The sequence below is a fragment of the Lasioglossum baleicum genome, chromosome 10, assembly GCF_051020765.1.
Source record: "Lasioglossum baleicum chromosome 10, iyLasBale1, whole genome shotgun sequence".
Taxonomy (NCBI): domain Eukaryota; kingdom Metazoa; phylum Arthropoda; class Insecta; order Hymenoptera; family Halictidae; genus Lasioglossum; species Lasioglossum baleicum.
The window spans coordinates 12,964,237-12,983,079 of NC_134938.1; the positions used below are offsets into that span (position 1 = coordinate 12,964,237).

General features: G+C 41.3%; 1 protein-coding gene across 7 annotated transcripts in view; it reads left to right on the forward strand.

The window, feature by feature from the left end:
* Atf3 (Activating transcription factor 3) overlaps positions 1-18,843 on the forward strand; it is a 39,305-nt gene that overhangs the window by 12,929 nt on the left and 7,533 nt on the right. For 6 of the 7 annotated variants that reach the window (XM_076432444.1, XM_076432439.1, XM_076432440.1 and 3 more), the window contains one exon: positions 17,836-18,090. In XM_076432444.1, coding sequence (XP_076288559.1) covers positions 17,841-18,090 — 250 coding nt within the window. In that variant the 5' untranslated portion in view covers positions 17,836-17,840. The remainder of the gene's footprint in view (positions 1-17,835; positions 18,091-18,843) is intronic. The other variant, XM_076432445.1, reaches the window with a different exon arrangement.

An 18,843-nucleotide genomic window follows, 5' to 3' on the forward strand; every position in this document is an offset into this window, starting at 1 on the left:
TATAATTGATAAATAATTCGATACGAAAAAATTCTGTCATTGTTTATCCGTTTGTACGTTCGACATTTGTACATAGTTTGAGTGACAGGGGCGTAGTTGTAGCATATATCGCGGCAGTATTCTCCTTTCTTGAAGATTGTTCCTCGAAGAATATTCGGAGTGGGCGGAATTCCAGGTCATAGTTCAATTCCCGGTTGCATCGAGCCTCGGGAACGCGAGGACTCCGAGCGGCGATCGACTTTGTGATAAAGCCTAATTGCCCGGAAAGTTACTGTCGATGTCGGTGCATAGAGAAGCAGTGAAACGTTCTATAAACACCGATTCAGAGGTTCGCGGAATAAAGATTGATAAACTGTTAGAAACTGTTCGGAATACCGAGGCTATTTATCTTCCGATAACGAAGCTGGCGACGTCGTTGCTTTCGCAGGAAAGTCTGAAACGCTGGAAACTTTTGAAAGGGACTGTCAACTCGCTGAAATATATAATCATTATCAATTCATTTATTCAAAATAAAAATGGCAGCCAAATAGAAAATTTTTTTTCTTTAATTATAAAAATTAAAATTATAAAATATTATAAAAATAATTATTTGTGGATTTAGATGGAATTTAATTCGCTATAATAAACGTTAATAACACTTTATAGGATAAAGCAATACTCTACGTTTCATACGTGGTCCGCGCGCGTCGTGCATCGCGCCACAACCATAACCTCACGCCCCGGTCTCTCACTCTCTACTTTAATCAAATTAGATATTAAATACAATTTTATTTCTTCCCTGAATGATTTGAATACAGGAGAGATCACATATTGACATCTTCAATTTTTAAAATTTTCCAACAATTTTGAATTTCATTTGCTAAATTTTGCTATAAATGCATAAAGATCCGCAGTCTACTTATTTTCTCGTCATTCTATTCTTCTCTACAGTTCCTGACCTACACCACCACTATCGAGCAGCAAAACCTTGCCAAATGGATCTGCACAGAACCTTGGCACTCGTTCCACGGGAAAACTCAGAAAATCCTCAACACCCTTCCATTCTCACAGACACCTAAAGCCACGTCCACACTGAAGCAACATCGACTTTTCGTCGGCCTCGGTTCTCCTTCTGTCATTTCGGTTCTCCTTCGGTAAAATCGTCGACCTTTTCCAAGATGCAACATCAAAAGTAGCGTCCAGTGTGGACGTAGCTTAAAGCCTGCCTCGATCGATCCGAATCGGTCTTTATTTCTCGCTGAAACGAAATGGTAGTCGACAATGCTAGAAAGAGGAGGTCCTGGCGGTTTCCTACGCTTGTTCTTCCCGCACTATGTTTGGCGCTTGTAACGAAATTTATGCTTCCTGTCTGCTGGTAACGCGACCACACGCTCCTCGTCGCCGCCGGCCATGTAATTTACATACGGTGCCGGTTTGTGTGCGTTTTGTCTATGACTGTCGCGCAGGAAAGAGGAAATCGACGAAACGAGCCTGCGTCCCACAGCCACGCGCTGTGCGTGCACGCATACTCTCGTAAAAATCTACAATATAGCGGTCGCTTCAGTTACCGCAAAGTTTGGCACCCGGAAGTCGAATTCTAGCGTTCCGAGGAGTCGACTCGAGCTCGACGTAGCAGAATATTAGATATAGCGATCAAAAGCGAAATAAACTGCAGTAACAAAAATTTACAATTCAGTAATTTTTGTCTTATCTTTTGGAACATGGTACCAGTGGACTGCTGGAATTCTCCTGATTAAAACGAGTCCAAACACGATGTGGATCGGTCCACTTTTATAGACTTCGTACATAGTAATTAATTGTTATTGTTTATACGAAGTCTGTAAAACTAGTCCGATACACGCCGTGTTTGTACTCGTTTTAATCGGGCGAATCTCGGCAGTCCATAGGTACTACATTTGGAAAGGTAAGACGAAAATGAGTGAATTTGAAAATTTATAAGTATTGATCACGAATTTTTTCAGATTTTTTGATGATAAAAAAATCGCCTTTTTCGACGTTTTTCCGAACATAGAAGGTGGCGAAAGTTATTGCACCACCCTGTACATGAATTTAGTCGTCTCATTTTCAATGTGTATTTCGAAGGTCGGTTAGGTCGAACCGATTAATCCACGAATCCTCCCGTGACCCACTTCGAGAACGTCGACGAGCCGTTTTAATCTGTTTTTTGCGCACAATGGGATTGCGTTGAACACACTGGAATCCTTCTCCGCGAACGCCCACGCGTTTTAGAGTCGATTTTCCAAGGTTCCGAGCGATGTTCACGAGAATGGCTGGCCGTAAAACACGTCCAGACGAGAGTGACTCGTTCCCGTCACGCTCCGAGGCACCGGTAAAGTAATTTGCCGTAATTAAAGTCTCATAATTGGGACGGCTAGCGCCATAATATCCTCTCGCTCCCCCGGCGTATTGTTTCGGCTTCGATCTCTACGTCCCACCACCGCGCGCACACCGCTCCGTGGCTTTTCAATAGACTCCTTTTAATCTTGATCGTATCCTCTCGCGCTCGCCTTGCTTCGATTACTAACTTAATTACGTTACAAATAGATCCTTTGTGACACTGAGTAATGAAGTCGCTGTCCGAGATCTTGCGATACTTTCTCTCCGATCCTTCTGCCGCTTGTTTCTGTTTTTAACTGGTTTTCGTTGATGTCAAAATTTGTTGGAGTGAGCTCAATTCGCGCGCCATGCTCTATGTTGGCAATCCTGCGTGTTTCTGTACTTGTATAACTACGTGTAAAAAATATATATTTATTTTAATATATTAACTTTAACAAAATTTATATTTTGGATAGAGATCAAGTTTTTTTTTTGTAGATCTTTGACAAACTATGTTGGAAGACAGTTTATTTATCATTCTTGCTTTTATTATAAAAACGGCCGTTGCCTTCCTCTACAGGGCGTCCTAAAAATGCCATACTTGAGTAGGGCGATTCCCGAGATCATATGAAGTAATTTTTTCCGTTGCGAAAATGTTCTCCGGGACTTCGTTCGGAAGTTATCAATGAAAAACATGGACCAATTGGCCGAGGGGCGGGCCCTGCTATCGAGGCGTCCAAAAAACCAGGCGTTTTTCGTTAATAACTTCGTAACAAAGCCACGGAGAACATTTTCGTAAAGGAAAAAGTTACTTCAAGTGATCTTAGGAATCCGGACACCCTGTATATAGGAGCTCACCACAGCTCCCCACAAAATACTATTGTTTAATTAATGCTAACCCGGTGAATAGCCAAGCTAGTGAAACTAGCGTGTCGAACGCAGGGTTAGGAATGACATGACGTTTCACGTGAGGAAGAAATGACTGATTTTAGAAAGCGATGGCAAGATTTGACGAGCACGTGTACAAAGGCGTTGACTCCACGGACTCTTTTCTCTCGCGTCGACCTCTCACCTTCGCCGCTTTAAAGCGTTACGCTCAAAGCGGAGTCTCTCTCTTTGGCCGGCGCATATTGTTTTCCTGCAGGTTCGTGCTTTATCGTCGTTCCCCCTCGTTCATTTTTTACGACGTCCTTGCCTCGCATTTCTGTCCTCGCGTTTCCCGCCGACGCACTGTGCGGCGAGCTTCGACGAAAATCGAAAAGGTTTAGCATAAAAACCCGGTATCGATCCCATAACATGCTTGAATTATGTTCTAATGTCTGAATAATCAGATTTGCCGACGTGGATTCAATCGACTGTGGATTTTTATGCGAAGTAAACATTGTCTCGCTTAACAATTTTAACGAGTTAGGGATTATACAACAGTATTTTTTAAATCTCTAAATGTCCTTGCTGTTTTGCAAAATTTGACTCATACATTCAAGAGAAAATTTTTATTAGCAAAATTTGTAATTTGCTTAATAATAAACCTACCGACCACGAAAAGTGTGTGTATTGTATTATGAAAATAACAAGATCAATTTCGTGTTCAATTAATTCCCATGGAAACACCTTATAAATTTAATTCATAATTAATTAATAAATTAAATTTAATTATAAATTTCAATAATTCTGAAATGAACAATCTAAAACCGGACATTAGACCGGCGGTGGTAGGTTTAGTGTTAAAAATCCACTGTCCGAATATTATAAACTAACCGACTTAGAGTTTCGGGGCAACGCTGTGCGAGAATATTTTTATTTTTCCGTCAAACACCATTTTACCCAACACCGGTTCTTCGTGACGCCTGTTAGCATACGGTCTCGCCAAGCGTGTTTATAAAAATCCAGCTATAAATCCGCGAAATCGCCTTTGAACGGCGCCCCAGAAGCTTATCGTGACCTTGGTCGTTGCCGTGGGATCGAGTTTTAGTTGTTTTCTATCTCCAGAAAAATGGAAGACCGAGAGACCGAGGGGGATCGATACGTAGCTGGTGAGGTGTTAACAACAATAGAAAATGAATCCTGAAATGAACCGTTGAAGGCCAATTTTTCTCTTGCGAGAAGAGCTACCAACCCCCAAAATTGGACGTATTAAAAACAGTTAGCACCATGGCGGAACAACAAACGAACCGTTAAAATCCAATTTTTCTCTTGCGAGAGGAGCTACCAACCCCCAAAATTAGACCAATCAAAAACAGTTAGCACCGTGGCGGAACAACAGCGGCGAAGCTCTCAAACTCTGGTCTGTCGCGTGAACAGTCCTTCCATTCACAATCCGGAGAATCCCGTCTATGCAACAATAGACAGCAACCTGTCGAACAACAATGTGTCCCAGAGTCGCCTGTTGATTCTCGGTCCAAACAGCTCGTTGTCAGTTTCCGGTTTGGAACAGGCGCGGTGTGTTGGTCCGGTTTCGTTCTTTCTGTCGAAATTCCAGTCCTCTTACGCGAATCGTGTTGCTTCGAGGACGCGAGCCTCGTAAAATGGCGGTCCACGGTGTTTCGTAGGAGTTTTGATGGGATTTCGATAGACGACGGTGAGGCGAGGGATGGAGGGAGGGAGGGGGGCGGCTGTTTCTCTGTTGGCGATCGGACGCGTACGTTGCAGAAACGACAGCCGCAGGAATTAGGCCGCCCACGCTTATGTCGACGACCGTACCGAAAAAGCACGATAAAAGCTTTCTGGCCAGATGGGCACCGGTTGCGCAAGCTTCTCCTCCCCCTCCTCTCCTCCTCTTCTTCGTTCTCCTTCTGTACGCGTCGCGTCGTCCTTCCTTCTCCTTCTTCTTCTTCTTCTTCTTCTTTTCCTCAACCGGCCATCTTCCGTTAACCGGCGATTTCTCGTATTCTACTGTCACTCGAACTGTCACGCGTGACACGTATTCTGACAACTCGTCATACCCAGTAAAAACGAGTCCATTTTGTTCTATTCGGTGCCACGGTTCGCCTAACTTTGCGGGCGACATGCACGGGAGCTTTGACACATTATCTGCCGGCGATTCTTTGATACCGGGTTGGCGTGAAGTTAATTGGTTCATTATTATTAGATTCTTTAGGCAAAATACGTATTTTGATGCACAGTTAGGAGCAAAACTGATTACACACACTTTAGATCAGAATAACTTTTTTATGAATGGACCAAACGACTTCAATTTCTCTGTGAGGCTAGAAGAATTAGGTTAGTAAATGACGTTTGAAAAATATGTTGGAAAAATGCATTTGGTCGTAATTGTGAATAACAATAGTAAAAATTGATTTTTACGCCTTTTTTTGCTGGGCCAGTAACGAAAATTTAAAAGATGTGTTTGGTCAACTTGTATAAATTATATATGCTCTGAAAATTTCATTGAAATTGGTTCATTGGTTTACGAATTATGATCGATCAAAAGTGGTAAAAGGCCAAAAATCTTGAAAAATTGCAATTTTTACCACTTTTGATCGTTTATAACTCGTAAACCAATTAACCAATTTCAATGAAATTTTCGGAGCGTATATAATTAATACAAGTTGATGAAACACAACTTTTAAATTTTCGTTATATGTAAAAATCAATTTTTACTATTGTTTTTCACAATTCCGACCAAAGGCAAATTTCAACATATTTTTTAGATGACATTTAGTAATTCTTCTAGCCTTACAGAGAAATTCAAGTCGTTAAGTCCACATTCATGAAAAAGTTGTTCTGGTTTAAAGTGTGTGTGATCAGTTCTGCTCCTAACTGTATTCCTGTTTGTTATTAAGTCGACTGCGGATTTTATGCACTTATGATAAAAATGGCTACGCACAATTTAAAGCAGTAGTCATATTAAAAAGATTTAAGGACATCAGAGTATCAGTTTCAATTTAATAAAATGATTAAACGATGAAACAATTTTTTATTTGGCACCTGTGCCTTGCAAATAATGTAAACATTTTTTATTTTGCATAAAGATCTGCAGTCTAGTTATTAGAATGTCTGAAACGTAGATTTGTCTCTCCGAAAAATCTTCCTTAGTTTCTACAGCGATTTCAATCTCCAGTTTTATCTCATTCAAAGTTTAATAACTTGTCCAAAAAAAATCGCACTTCAATTTTTAAGGGTTCGTTGTAAAGGGGAAGCTCCAATCTTCAAATCTGCGGTAGATCCATTTCACCAAAAAATTTTCCAAAGTTTCTACAGCGGTTCCAATATTCATCATTCTTGGATCAAAACGTCGCTTCAGTTTCATTTCATTCGAAGCTTAATAACTTGACCAAAAAAAATCGTGCTTCAATTTTTAAGGGTTCGTTGTAAAGCGGAGGCTTCAACCTTTAAATCCGTCGATGATTCATTCGCAAAAAAAATTTTGTTAACGTTTCGCGCAAAGGTTTCAATTTGTATTTTTGAGGAAAAGTGGGTTTCTCAACGGTATAAAATTATCGTTAGCGTAAAATGAATAATGGTGTGTAAACAATCCCTGTACGAAACAATAGAATTCTAAGCTTCGCCGTGATCGTCGCTCTGAGATGTTTTATCGCAGCTCTCCAATATAAACGTAGCCTACACGTCGCTGTTCCTGTCTGAAAGCCGGTCGAACTCGCGTTCCGTATCGAAGCGAACCGAGGCGAACGCCAGCAAGCACACGGTGTCAAGCGCGAGTCATAAATACACCAGGAACGATATATATCGAAGGTGTCTGCCCCCCTTTTCCGAAAAGCATCGAGACGCTCCGAAAAGCGTCGGGACGCTCCGAAAATCTCAGCCACGCGATCGTCTTTCGCCCGAGCGCCGCGCAAGATTAATCTTTCCGCGATCCTACAGTCTTTCTCCTTGGAGGACGCGAAGTTGTAGTAATGGGTTCGAGATCTATAGAGTAGAATCATATATAAAGTCAAAAATATGTTCCACATTGATTAAGAGAAGCAAAAGTAAAAGAAAAATTGATTCGTTACATTAAAAACAATATTACAACCTTCTGAAATTTTTCTAATCTTTTACTATTTTATAATCAGACAGAGCGGATCTTTATGCGTTTATAACAAAAACTAGTAACTGTAACTTAAAACAGTGAAAACATTTAAAAAATTTAAAAATTCTGTTAAATTATTTTCAATCTTCTTTATTCATATTGACGAAGAAAATATTTCACTCCGGTTTGTTATAATTCAGGTAAAACATTTTTATTTCGCATAAAGATCCGCTGTCTATTGTATTCATAATTTTTGCCCTACCAATTTTTTCATAAATGCATTCTAGTCATGACTGTACAAAAGTTTCATTAAGAAATTGCAGGTCAAAATGTTAGATAACTGTTCAACCGTCTATAGGACAAATTGTTATGAAAACATTTATGTCGACACACTCGAGGGTGTCGGAATTATTTGGGCGTGATCGGACACCACTTCGAGACAGCTTGGCCAAACGAATGAAAATTGGGTCCAGTTCGAGGAACACGAAAGTTAGGGTGTCCACTCGAAGGGCTATAAACATAAACACTTCTGTCGCGCGATCTCCGATGGTGAAAAGGCGGCAGAAAAGTTCCCCTGGCTGTCCGCTGCGTGTAAAGTTACCTTGAGAACGTAAACAGACCTCCGAAAGGCCAACAAGGGCCCCTCTGTTCGGCCCGGAGCGTCGCCGGCTATGTTTCTATGTGGCGATAACGTCGATAAAGTTTCCGGCGGGGATTCCGCAGCGCTCGTAGACGGATCCGAGCCCTCGAGCGATCCCGAATCGCAACACAATATCCTCGAACAGAACGGTCCCTACGGATCGGAAGTGTGATTATTATTAGGCGGCCACACTCTACGAATAGCTGCGTTGCACCTTGACGAAAAATAAACTGTGCGGTGTTTATAATTTTCGAAGCCCTCCCCACCCTAGCGCTAGATTCCACGACGGTTGATCGATCCGATTTGATCCGAGATCCTTGGAAGCATCGATTTATTGGTTCAAATTTCGATTTCAAACCCTGCCGCTTAGTCGCCATTTTTGCTCTATAAAACAATGTTACACTTGGCTCCTGTTTTTCGTGCAATTTTTATCTTGATAGACTTGGTCGCCATTTTTGTTCTATAAAACAATGTTATTTAATACAATTTTTATATTGCAGTCTAGTATGAATACACATAAGACGATCTGAAATGATCTTTCGGATTCGCTGTAGAAGTTTTTCGACGCGGAATTTCCGCGACGGATTTAAATCGTTGATAAGCCCGTCTATTCTCGAGCACGATTTGTCTTTTTCACGGTCGTTGCTCATATATTGTACGCGTAAATCTGGATTACGTGTCGGAACATAAACAAATTTCAACATTTTCCTGGTCGAAGTTTTCTGATCGTCTCGGAGTTAATCGGTCCGTTTTGTCTTGGTCCACTTTGTGTCGTGTTCCTGTCGCTTCGAACCCTCGTGCGGCAGGATTTAAGGAAGTAGCGATGGGTTCGAGCGTGTTCGAGTCATAGAAAATGTGTTCCACGAACTTTTGCAATCGTTCGTTATATTTTAGAATTACCATCTTGATTATATTTATAGTGAGCATCGGAAACAGTAGAAACATTTGAAGTATCTGAATTTTTCAGCTGCTTGAGATTACACAATGCAATTTTATTTTCTCAGTCACCGCACAATGTTTCAATATTTTTAGAAATGTTTCAATCCGTATCAGACAGCAGTAATTGCACTCTCGCGGAGTGTACTAAATGGTACAAATTGAAACGTCTCTGAAAACGACATTGTGTAACTCGAAAATCTGAGTGCTAGAAGCGCGTTAGGAGCCTGACTTATGTCACCCTGGACTGCAGAAAGAGAAGGCGAAACACTTGAGCGACCATAAACGAAGCCCTGTCTCTGTGTTGCGTGAGGGTTCTGGAGCTCAATTGCTATGCGACTGCTGTGGAGGGCATTTTTGATCATTCTCTATATGTACACAGTCGTCAGCCTAGACGCTCAGAGACTTCCTTAGTAGTGTCAATCTGGAAATCATTGTTGTTATTTTAATTCATTTTATTCTTGCAATTGGAAGATTTATTTTATGATTAAATCAAAACGTGGATTTTTATGGTATAAAAACGAGGAACAAGTTTTAATTATTAACTTCTCAATTTTTGTTAAATAAATTGATTCGAGTTTATCTAATTCTTGTGATTGTTGTAATAAAAAGTTGTATGTATAGAAATATCAAAAACAAAACATTCTGTCGAACAATAACTATTTGTTTGAAAGCAAATATGGGCAATAGAATTTGTGAAAAAATAAATTCACAATAATTAAAAAATTAAACTAAATTACAACAATGAAATATAGTTTAAAAATACTGTTCCATTGTTTTCAAAGTGTGGAACAAGAAAGCATCTGTCTCACCCCAATTTGTTATAATTCAGTTCGAATATTTGTATTTCATATATCGTAGCTGAGTCGCTGAAAGTGGCGGAAAGTTTTGAGAAAATAATTCGCCGGACTTCGAACGCCACGGTTCGAGGATCTTTCAACGAGAGATCCCGGCGAATACCGAAACGTTCGTGGCATACATCAAAATCAAACGGTTTCTATTTATACGTTTAACAGCGTGCAGCGGCGACGGGTTCGATCGGACACCTGTTCCCATTCAAACAAACTCGATCCGCCGATTATTATTTCAATCTGTTGCATCGCTCCCTACGGCTTTACATAATCCACGAATTACATGATGCCACGCCGCGCCGGTGTATTGCTCGATGCCGCTGCGGTGTATTGCTCCCGTCAATGGCACGCCGATTATTTCTCCTAGTCGCGAACTGTATGATTTTCTGCGATTTTTCGACCCAGTTTCCGCGTTCTGATTCGGCTCTGCAAGCTCTTATATTTTTACAAAATGTTCTATTTTCGATCCATTATCTCCTTCAATTTTACAACGAACAATTCAGTTCGACTAAAAATAATATACTGCGGACTTTTATGCAGAATAAAAAATACAACATTTTTATTTTTTATTTTTATTTTTATTTTCATTTTCATTTTTTATTATTTTTATCTTTATTTTTATTTTGCATACGGATATATTAATCTTTCGATTAATAATTCTGATAGACTAAAAATAATATGTTGTGGAGTTTATGCAAGTATATTAGACATAAAATTCTCTTATCGTTAGACATGGAAATAACAAATTCATATCATTGCAAAATATTTTATTTTCGATCCATTTGTTGTCTCCTTCAATGTTACAACAAACATGACATAGAATTAATAACTCAAAATAAAAATTGTCTTATCGTGAGACCTAGAAAGCAATAATTCTTATCTGTGGATAATTTTTTTTTTTTTATGATATCGATTCTATAGTAATCATCTCTGGGAGTTCCCATAGCGCAGAAAAGTTTTCGACTTTCAGGCTCGTGGATGGTCAATGAATCATTCGTCCCGCGTGATTATCGACACGAAACAAATGCGAATGGAGATAACGGCCCGATAATTCTTCATTGAGCTACGAGCGCGCGAGCGAGATAATTTTTCTCTAGAAACTAAATTCGATTTCTCAGCGAAAATCCGACCTCGGTGGTCCCGTCGGACGGTTCGTATATTTTTTGGGATTGAAGTCGACCGAAAGAGCAACAAACAAGACGATCGACAGTTTGATACGGTATTGCAGAGTCAACAGAAAATCAGAATAAACGCGTGGAGACACGTTCCCGCCGGCGAACAAACAAATTCTCGCCTCTCATTTCCTTCTGTCATTGTCTTGCTCGTGTTTATTCCCGCTGATTAAACGGGAAGATGACCGAGAGGATAGCTGGAGGAGTCTAACGAATCGAGGTCGCCGGGCGGAAGGAGGAACAGCGTTTAGATTTTGAAATTGAGCTAGGAAAATAGCCACTGACTGTACTCGCGAAACGAGAGAAAAACATTCTTTGTTCCTACGCCTATGCTTCTTTTATCTAATTTATTCCTCGTGTACAACTTACACAAAACGTCTTGGTTAAATGAAATTACCTGAATAAAAATCATATTTCCTCTCTTAACAATTAATGACGTATGAACATTGTAGGCAGGAAACTGCTCAAAACAAAGTTGTACTGTCTCAAGACCTGCGTGTAACCGTGGCGACCCATTCAGGAGATTTCAAGTTCACTATTATCTTTTTCACGGGACCCTATGTCTTTTCTTAGATATTATTGCAGAACACGAAAAGACGAGTGCAACGAGTACCATGAACACAGTTACGATCATCGGATCTTGAGATATTTGGTTCTGAAAAGTGATATGTTCGATTCTTTCAGACCCAAATATCTCAAGATCCAATGATCGCAATTGTACGTTCATGGTACTCATTGGACTTGTCTTTTCGTGCTCTACAATAACATCATAAGGTGTCACTTATTTTTTGTAAAGCGTAATACCGATGATACAGATGATTGAAACAGATAGCGATAAATATCCCAACATTTTGTAGAGAAATGATTTCAGACGAGAAATTGTTGAATTCGTTTTAACAATCGCGCGAACGTACGAAAGTGAAGAAATTCATTACATTAAACGATTGTACGGTCGCGTGTTATCTACGATCGACGATAGATCGCCGCGCGTCTCGGCGAAGATAAATAAATACTTTGCCCGCGGAATGTGACGTTACGTGTGCTCGACGTCGCGGAGCGGTTATGCGAATCGGACAACTAATTACTTTCGCGATAAGGTTTCCCGTTAAGTAGGAAAGCGATGTACATGTAAACAGTTGATCCGGGATAGAAAACGAAGTTCGCCGTGGTGTTCCGGTTCGTCGGAGGAATACGCTCGATCCCATCACGTAATAAATTAGGCAAATCGTGGCCGCCATGGGGGGTCGTATCTCCCTTTCGAAAATTTGAATATCAATGGCCAATAATCGATTCTGTGATCAGAGGTCTTATTGCTCGGTTCGATAATTCTTTCCAACGGCGTCGTGTTACTTTGAAAAATAAATTCGGCTGGTATTTTTACCGAGATTAGGGTCACCGGTTCGGAATATCGAAGATTAGAAAATTCAAGATCTCCTTGCTCCGGCGTGAGTCTTGCTTGGATTCCGTTGGCTGCAGCACAAGATAGATATGTAGAAGCTTTTTTTAGATTTAATCGGGTCAATATTGAAGAAATATTAGTGTATAAAACCCCCGGCATATCCTTCGGTGCCAGAATAAAATGATTGAAGTTAGATAAAGGTAAATATTCAGTCCCGAGCGATGGCATAAAACGGTTTTTATGTATGCACAATTATTTATTGGACTGCGGATTTTTATGCAAAATTTTGTGTATATAAAAAATAAGTTCAGATAGTTTCACTCGTCTGTGTTCCGCTTATTGTTTCAACAATAAATCTTGTCAGTCTTAACCCTTTGCACTCGCAGCTATTTTAATTTTTAACTCGAAAATTAGGCATTTCTTCCGACCTAGAATATTTCCATTCTATACGATTTTTTTCATTTTATGCAGTATTTTAGTAATTTATTCGATATGATATCATTTAATAACGTAACAATTTTTTAAAAATTACCGATGTAGCAATTCGTTTGGTGCCTCAGAGTCGCCACTCGAGTACTAAGGGTTAATAATGTAAGCAATATTTTGAATAATGGTGCTAAGGGTTGATGTGCACAGGGGGCATATAAATGCTGCTAAAAAGCTGTTTAGACCCGAACGTTTTAAATAAACGCACCCGTTTTATTATGAAAGTGACTTGTACCGATGAAAAAATTGCTAATTCCCGTTTTGGGTGCACTGATGGTGGGAGGGCCCGCTAAAAGCTTGTCAATTCTCGTCAAAAATACATTTCGGCGTCTGGCCCGTCCTCTAAAAAGAAACCGTGCGCGTGTCCTCCAACAGGCTAGAGCCGGCCGGCTTGTTTTCGGCCGTCAAATTCTTCTTGTTACCCAACCGCCTCGGAGAGGCTCTCTTTCTCTCTTTCTCTTCCCGAGCGTCCGCCACTTCTCGATGCACGACCGTGTTCAGTGTACACAAGTCAAAACAGCGTGAAGAAATGCGTGACAATTATCTGCATCGCGTAAAGAAAGTCAAATTAATTTCATGAAATTAATAACAATCATTTATATTTACTATTTAAATCCGATACCGTCGGTCCCCAGAATTTTGAATTAAAATATAAATTAGTAAATTTATTGTGATTTATACAAATTAAAATTGAGGGAAAATTTTAAATAAAAATATAGGTTAGTAAATTTATTATGATATATATAAAATTTAAAATTGAGGGAAAATTTTAAATTAACATATAAATTAGTAGATTTATTGTGATTTATATAAATTAAAATTGAGGGAAAATTTTATTATAAATTCCATACCGTTACATATTAAATTTTATTTTAAAAAATTCATAGTTTAAAATTCGGGGCCCCACGCGGCCACTTAGTCCGCTTACCGTTAGATCCGCCACTGATTATTTAAAACCTTTCTGTATTTAACACGTTTGCCGAAATTCTCATTGTAAGACTATAAATTCATATATTAGCGAGTAAAGAAACTCAGAGAAATGTTGTAATACTTTCAGAGGATACATTAACAAATTGTTGAAAGAAATACAGTAAATGGGTACCCGGTTGACTACAGAAAGGTTAAAGATCAGCTTTGTAGTAAAAATGGGACCTAAAATGGGACCAGAGTTGGGCAAAAATTTTATTTAAATAAAAATGTTTGCCAAACTCTGAATGGGATAGACCAATTAGGGGAACCACTATAGCCGGAATCTGATGTGGCTAGAGTGGACAATGTAGATCCTGGGAGTATGGCAGAAGCGCAGAGAGGCATCTTCCCGGCATATAGGTCAGTGGGTACGGATTCGGAGGGGCCCCTGTCGCGGTCCCCGTCGAGATCCGGTCTTCGGAAGTTGATTTTATTTTTTTCTTTCACCATCTCTTCCCTCTCCCTCCGATGGTAAATGTAACCGGCCTGCGGGCCCCCGGAGAGGAGATCCGCGCGGTGAAAGAGGCGGCGGAGGTGGAGGAACACGGCAGAAGGAGGAACCATAGAAGGCTACGAAGGAGGAGTTGCAAGGGCATTAGGCTCCGAATACGGAACGATAAAATTCTTACGAAACGCGAGGCTCCCATGTGCACGTACCAGGCTCTCACACCCATACAGTAGATCAAACAAGTATTTGTACGGCCAGTTTCGAGAATACACAGTGGCCAGAAAAATTGAATCAAATTTTTCGATTAACTTTTGAAAGTTAATAGTAGATCGCTAGCGAGCTGTTATGGAAAATAAAAGTTTAATTAACACTAAACCTACCGAGCCAACTGGTACATGGTCTCTTATAAAAATGGCAAGCAGTAGCGCGTTATAACTAGTTGGGGCCTTGGGCAAAGTAGAATTTCGGGGCCCCTAACTGCAACTGAATAACTTTGCGAGAAAAACGTACAATTTGGATCTTGGATATTGGTTTGTGTTCGGGGCCCCCTTTTGCTTGGGGCCTTATAGGCTCCAATAGGGTCCATAGGGTAACGCGCCACTGATGACAACATTGATTTCATTTACGCGGTTCCTATTGTAATACGTGCACAACTAATGATATCTACACAATCGTTTCTTATGAAATCAGTTTCATTATTTTTCTTGTTGTAAAATAAAAAACCTGGAACCGGTTAATTTGACCGGTGTTGATAGGTTTAGGGGTAGACTCGTTTCTAGAATTGGAAGGGTGGAGGATGCGCCCTCTCACTTGTAGGTAATGCAAAGATAGGGTTCTTCAGTAGTAAAAAGTGCTAGATAAAAGTTCAATCTCAAAAGTCCTATTTTCATGTTTACGAGGCGTGATTTGCATTTTTGGCAGCATGTAGCTGTCACAGCTTCATGAAAATAGCTACGTGTGCAGCTTTATGCTTCCGACTAATGCAAATTACGCTAATTTCTCATCCACATCTACTGGATAGCGTAGGAAAAAGACAGAAATTTATAGAAGAAAGGCAAAGTTTTTGGCCACGCAAGGTAAACAGTTCTTGCGAGACACGGGGTGTAGTACAGCCGGTGTACCCAGCAGTGTCGCCAGGTCGAGAAAATCGAGGGGAATACAATGTACCCCCTCTCTGATGATCAGACCAGTCTACGGCACGAGAACCGTGGAGCAGGGTTGCCATCTACGAGTCCCGCCAGGCCCCTTACCCTCCCGCTCAGCTGTGCTGCGGAGCCCGCCTTTGCTTCCCCCACTCTTTCCACTAACGCTGACGCGTACCACGTGGGGCAAGCTAACGAGTGTTCCAAAAAGACCGTATGCGTGACCCAAGCCAAGCCGTCCGTGGCGTCGCGTGGAACAAAAGAACACCCGTTATTTTCCCTACCCGCTACCACAGGCGGAAGAGTGGGGGAAGCAAAGGCGGGCTCCGCAGCACAGCTGGGGGAGGGTTGGAAGGGTAAGGGGCCTAGCGGAACTCGCAGATGGCAGCGCTGCCGTGGAGTGTGTAGCCAGATGAGGGGAATCACGGTGGGATGATGTACCCTCTCTCTGAAGACCAGACCAGTCACGGGCACCGTGTTCTACGGTCTTAGTGGGGGACGTTGGAGTGTACGCATTGTGCTGGAATGGGACAGTGGGAGGGGTAAGGAGGAGAGTAAGCAGGACCGTTTGGTCCTCATTCTGGCGACACTGCCTTGGACTACGGCCTTAGTGGGGACGTTGGAATGTGCTCATGGTAGTGGAATAAGATAGTGGAAGGGGTAAAGGAGGAGGGGAAAAAGCTACCCGTTCGGGTAGCACTTGGCGACACTGGTAAACACTGTAATGAGTTACATAATGCTTGTTCATTTTGAGGCACTCTCGAAGCCCAATGTGTCCAGCTAAAAAATTCGAGTTGAGCACAGTGTTGCCTAATTGCCACGGCTACTGTTCGGGTAGCATGTCGTTGAACTAGACGTAACACCTCTCGATTACCTGCGATCGACGAAAGCCGGTTTCACTTCGCTGGATCGATAGGGATCTGCAGCTTCCGGTTGGCGCTATCGAGAGTGCCTGCGCGCTTCAACCTGAATTCCTCTTTGTGCCGCGGCGTATCAAGGACGTATCAATGAGCTTCTCGTTCCCGGGAAAGGAGAGCGCGCAATAAAGGGAACGAAGCTGATGGAGAGAAAAATAAAAAAAAAGAAATCCCGCATTCCCATATTGCATTCGCAGTCGGGAGAACAATAAATCACGAAGATTAAAACGTAACCGGTCCGAAGGATATACTGCTTCCTTCGCTGGTATCAGCGGATCCGCGGACAGTCGTATTGTTTCGAAATGATTAATGCGACGCGCGAGAACGCGCGAAGGTGCACGCTCGTTTTTTGAATAATGCGATCGCAACGCGAGTTTATCACGGTAAAATATTATACTCCTTCGGGCAAACCGCATGATGAGAGATTGCGCTGGCCTATCAGCGGGCGACGCGACGCCGTCCAAAAATTGCCAACGGTCGCAGATAGGTCGCGGCCGCAGGTTATGCTGCTGAGGTTTCGTTTATCGGAAACTGCTTCGACGACGACGTCCACTTTGGACACGCCCAATTGGGGCTCGCGTTCCCGCAAGGATCCCGCGTCATTTTTTGGTCCCGCATTTCTTAAATTTCTTATTTGTAATAATATGAAAAAATGTCATATACAAAACTTACACGGTATAGAGGGGGGCATATTGTGACACAAACATTTTCTGCGTGGGTGGAGGCATAGAGGAGATTTCAAGATCACCGTGATTTTTTTAGTGGAAAGACCTACTTTCTGTATCGTGAATCGATAGACTATCGAATTCTGGGTATAAATGTATTGACCTTCATATGTCCTAAACCTAATAGTTAACGAGATATTATCAAAATAATTTTCTTTCTTCTTTGGATAATATCTCGTTAACTATACGTTTAGGACATACGAAGGTCAACAGTTTTATACTCAGAATTCGATAGTCTATCGATTCGTGAGCCAGAAAGTAGGTCTTTCCATTAAAAAAATCAAGGTGACCTTGAAATCTCCTCTATCATTCCACCCAGCGTAGAAAATGTTTGTGTCACAATATGCCCCCCTCTATACCGTGTAAGTTTTGTATATAACATTTTTTCGTATTATTACAAATAACGGCAATATTCAAAGTGGACATAGTTATTGCCCCACCCTGTATACTATGATTAAAGATGATTATCTCTCTCATTAAATAAAATTTGTTTCTTTATTAAATATATATTAATTTGAAGAACCAATCTATCTCGCGGGATTGCAAACCCAACAGCCAACTCTTGTTTTCGACAAGATTCTAAAATAACAAAATAAAAACCTCCACTTCTTCAAGGTCAATCATAGTGATCTTATAATCTACCGTAAAATTCGCTGATCATTTTTCAACTTCAATTCCGATTGAGTGAGTTATCCTGCAAGACTCCTCCCTTCACTGACTCCTCCAGAATGTTTTTGGATAAAACATGATCATAAATTCACAAAATAATGATCATCCAGCATGATCATCGAGCATGATAATCGTGAAGAAAGGAACAACATGAGGACAGTGTAATAACCGACGCTCCCATTTGTTCTTGTTCCAGGTTAAATGGTAATAACCATGTACAACCTAAACGTGAACGTGAATCCTAATCCAACGGCTGCCGCCGGTCTTCTCGGTGTCGCGGCGGCTGAGGTCACGCCAAGGACACCGGAAATCGTAAACTCCCTAATCGCCATGACCAATCCCTTCGAGGATTACACGTGCGAGAGGAGCAGGGATCGTACGGATTCGATTAGCAGCGGTGAGCCGAGCCCACCGAGTGTTCAGCACACCTGTAGTCAGCTCATTAAAGAAGGTACCCATCCGGTGGTGACCTTGATAGATCCTACCGGGTCGCGACCGTCTTTTCTTCTGTCTCGTCCTTTCGAACATTACTCGCGGCGACCAAGGCTCGCCTGACCTTGCCACCGATTCATTCTAATTGCGGGTTAGCTACCAGGGCTTTTACTTTTCCGAAGCTTCGACTCTTCGAAGACTCGAAGTTATAACTTAATCAATTTTTGGCTGCTCTTGTGCCTTTCTCCTATAAATTATGATGTATTTGGGTCCTGATGTATTTCGATCCTGTAGGATCAATGGTTCAGGAGTTATGCTTGCTTAAAGTTGAGCAATTTACATTGTTTTTGACAGGTAAGGGCGCGGCCATATTGGTTTGTAGTGACGATCGCGCGTTGCTTACCGAACAGAATAATTAATTAGTGGTAAGCGGCTCGCGCGACCGTCACTACAAACCAATATGGTTTTGCGCCCTTACCTGTCGCCCTTACCTGTCAAAACACTGAAAAATCCACAACTTTAAGCAAGCATAACTCCTGAACCATTGATCCTACAGGATCGAAATTTCGATCTGCAATATCAAATATAACTTAGCAGCGAAATTTCAAAGTTCAAAGCTTCGAAACTCCGTTTCTTTTAATCCTCTAATAATTTAACTACGGAGGTTCGAATTTCGAAGCTTCGAAAATTCGATTCTCATCACCTTCGAAGTTTCCGAAATCGAAGCTTCGAAGTTTCAAAATCTTCGACCTTCGAAGGAAAGTAACAGCCC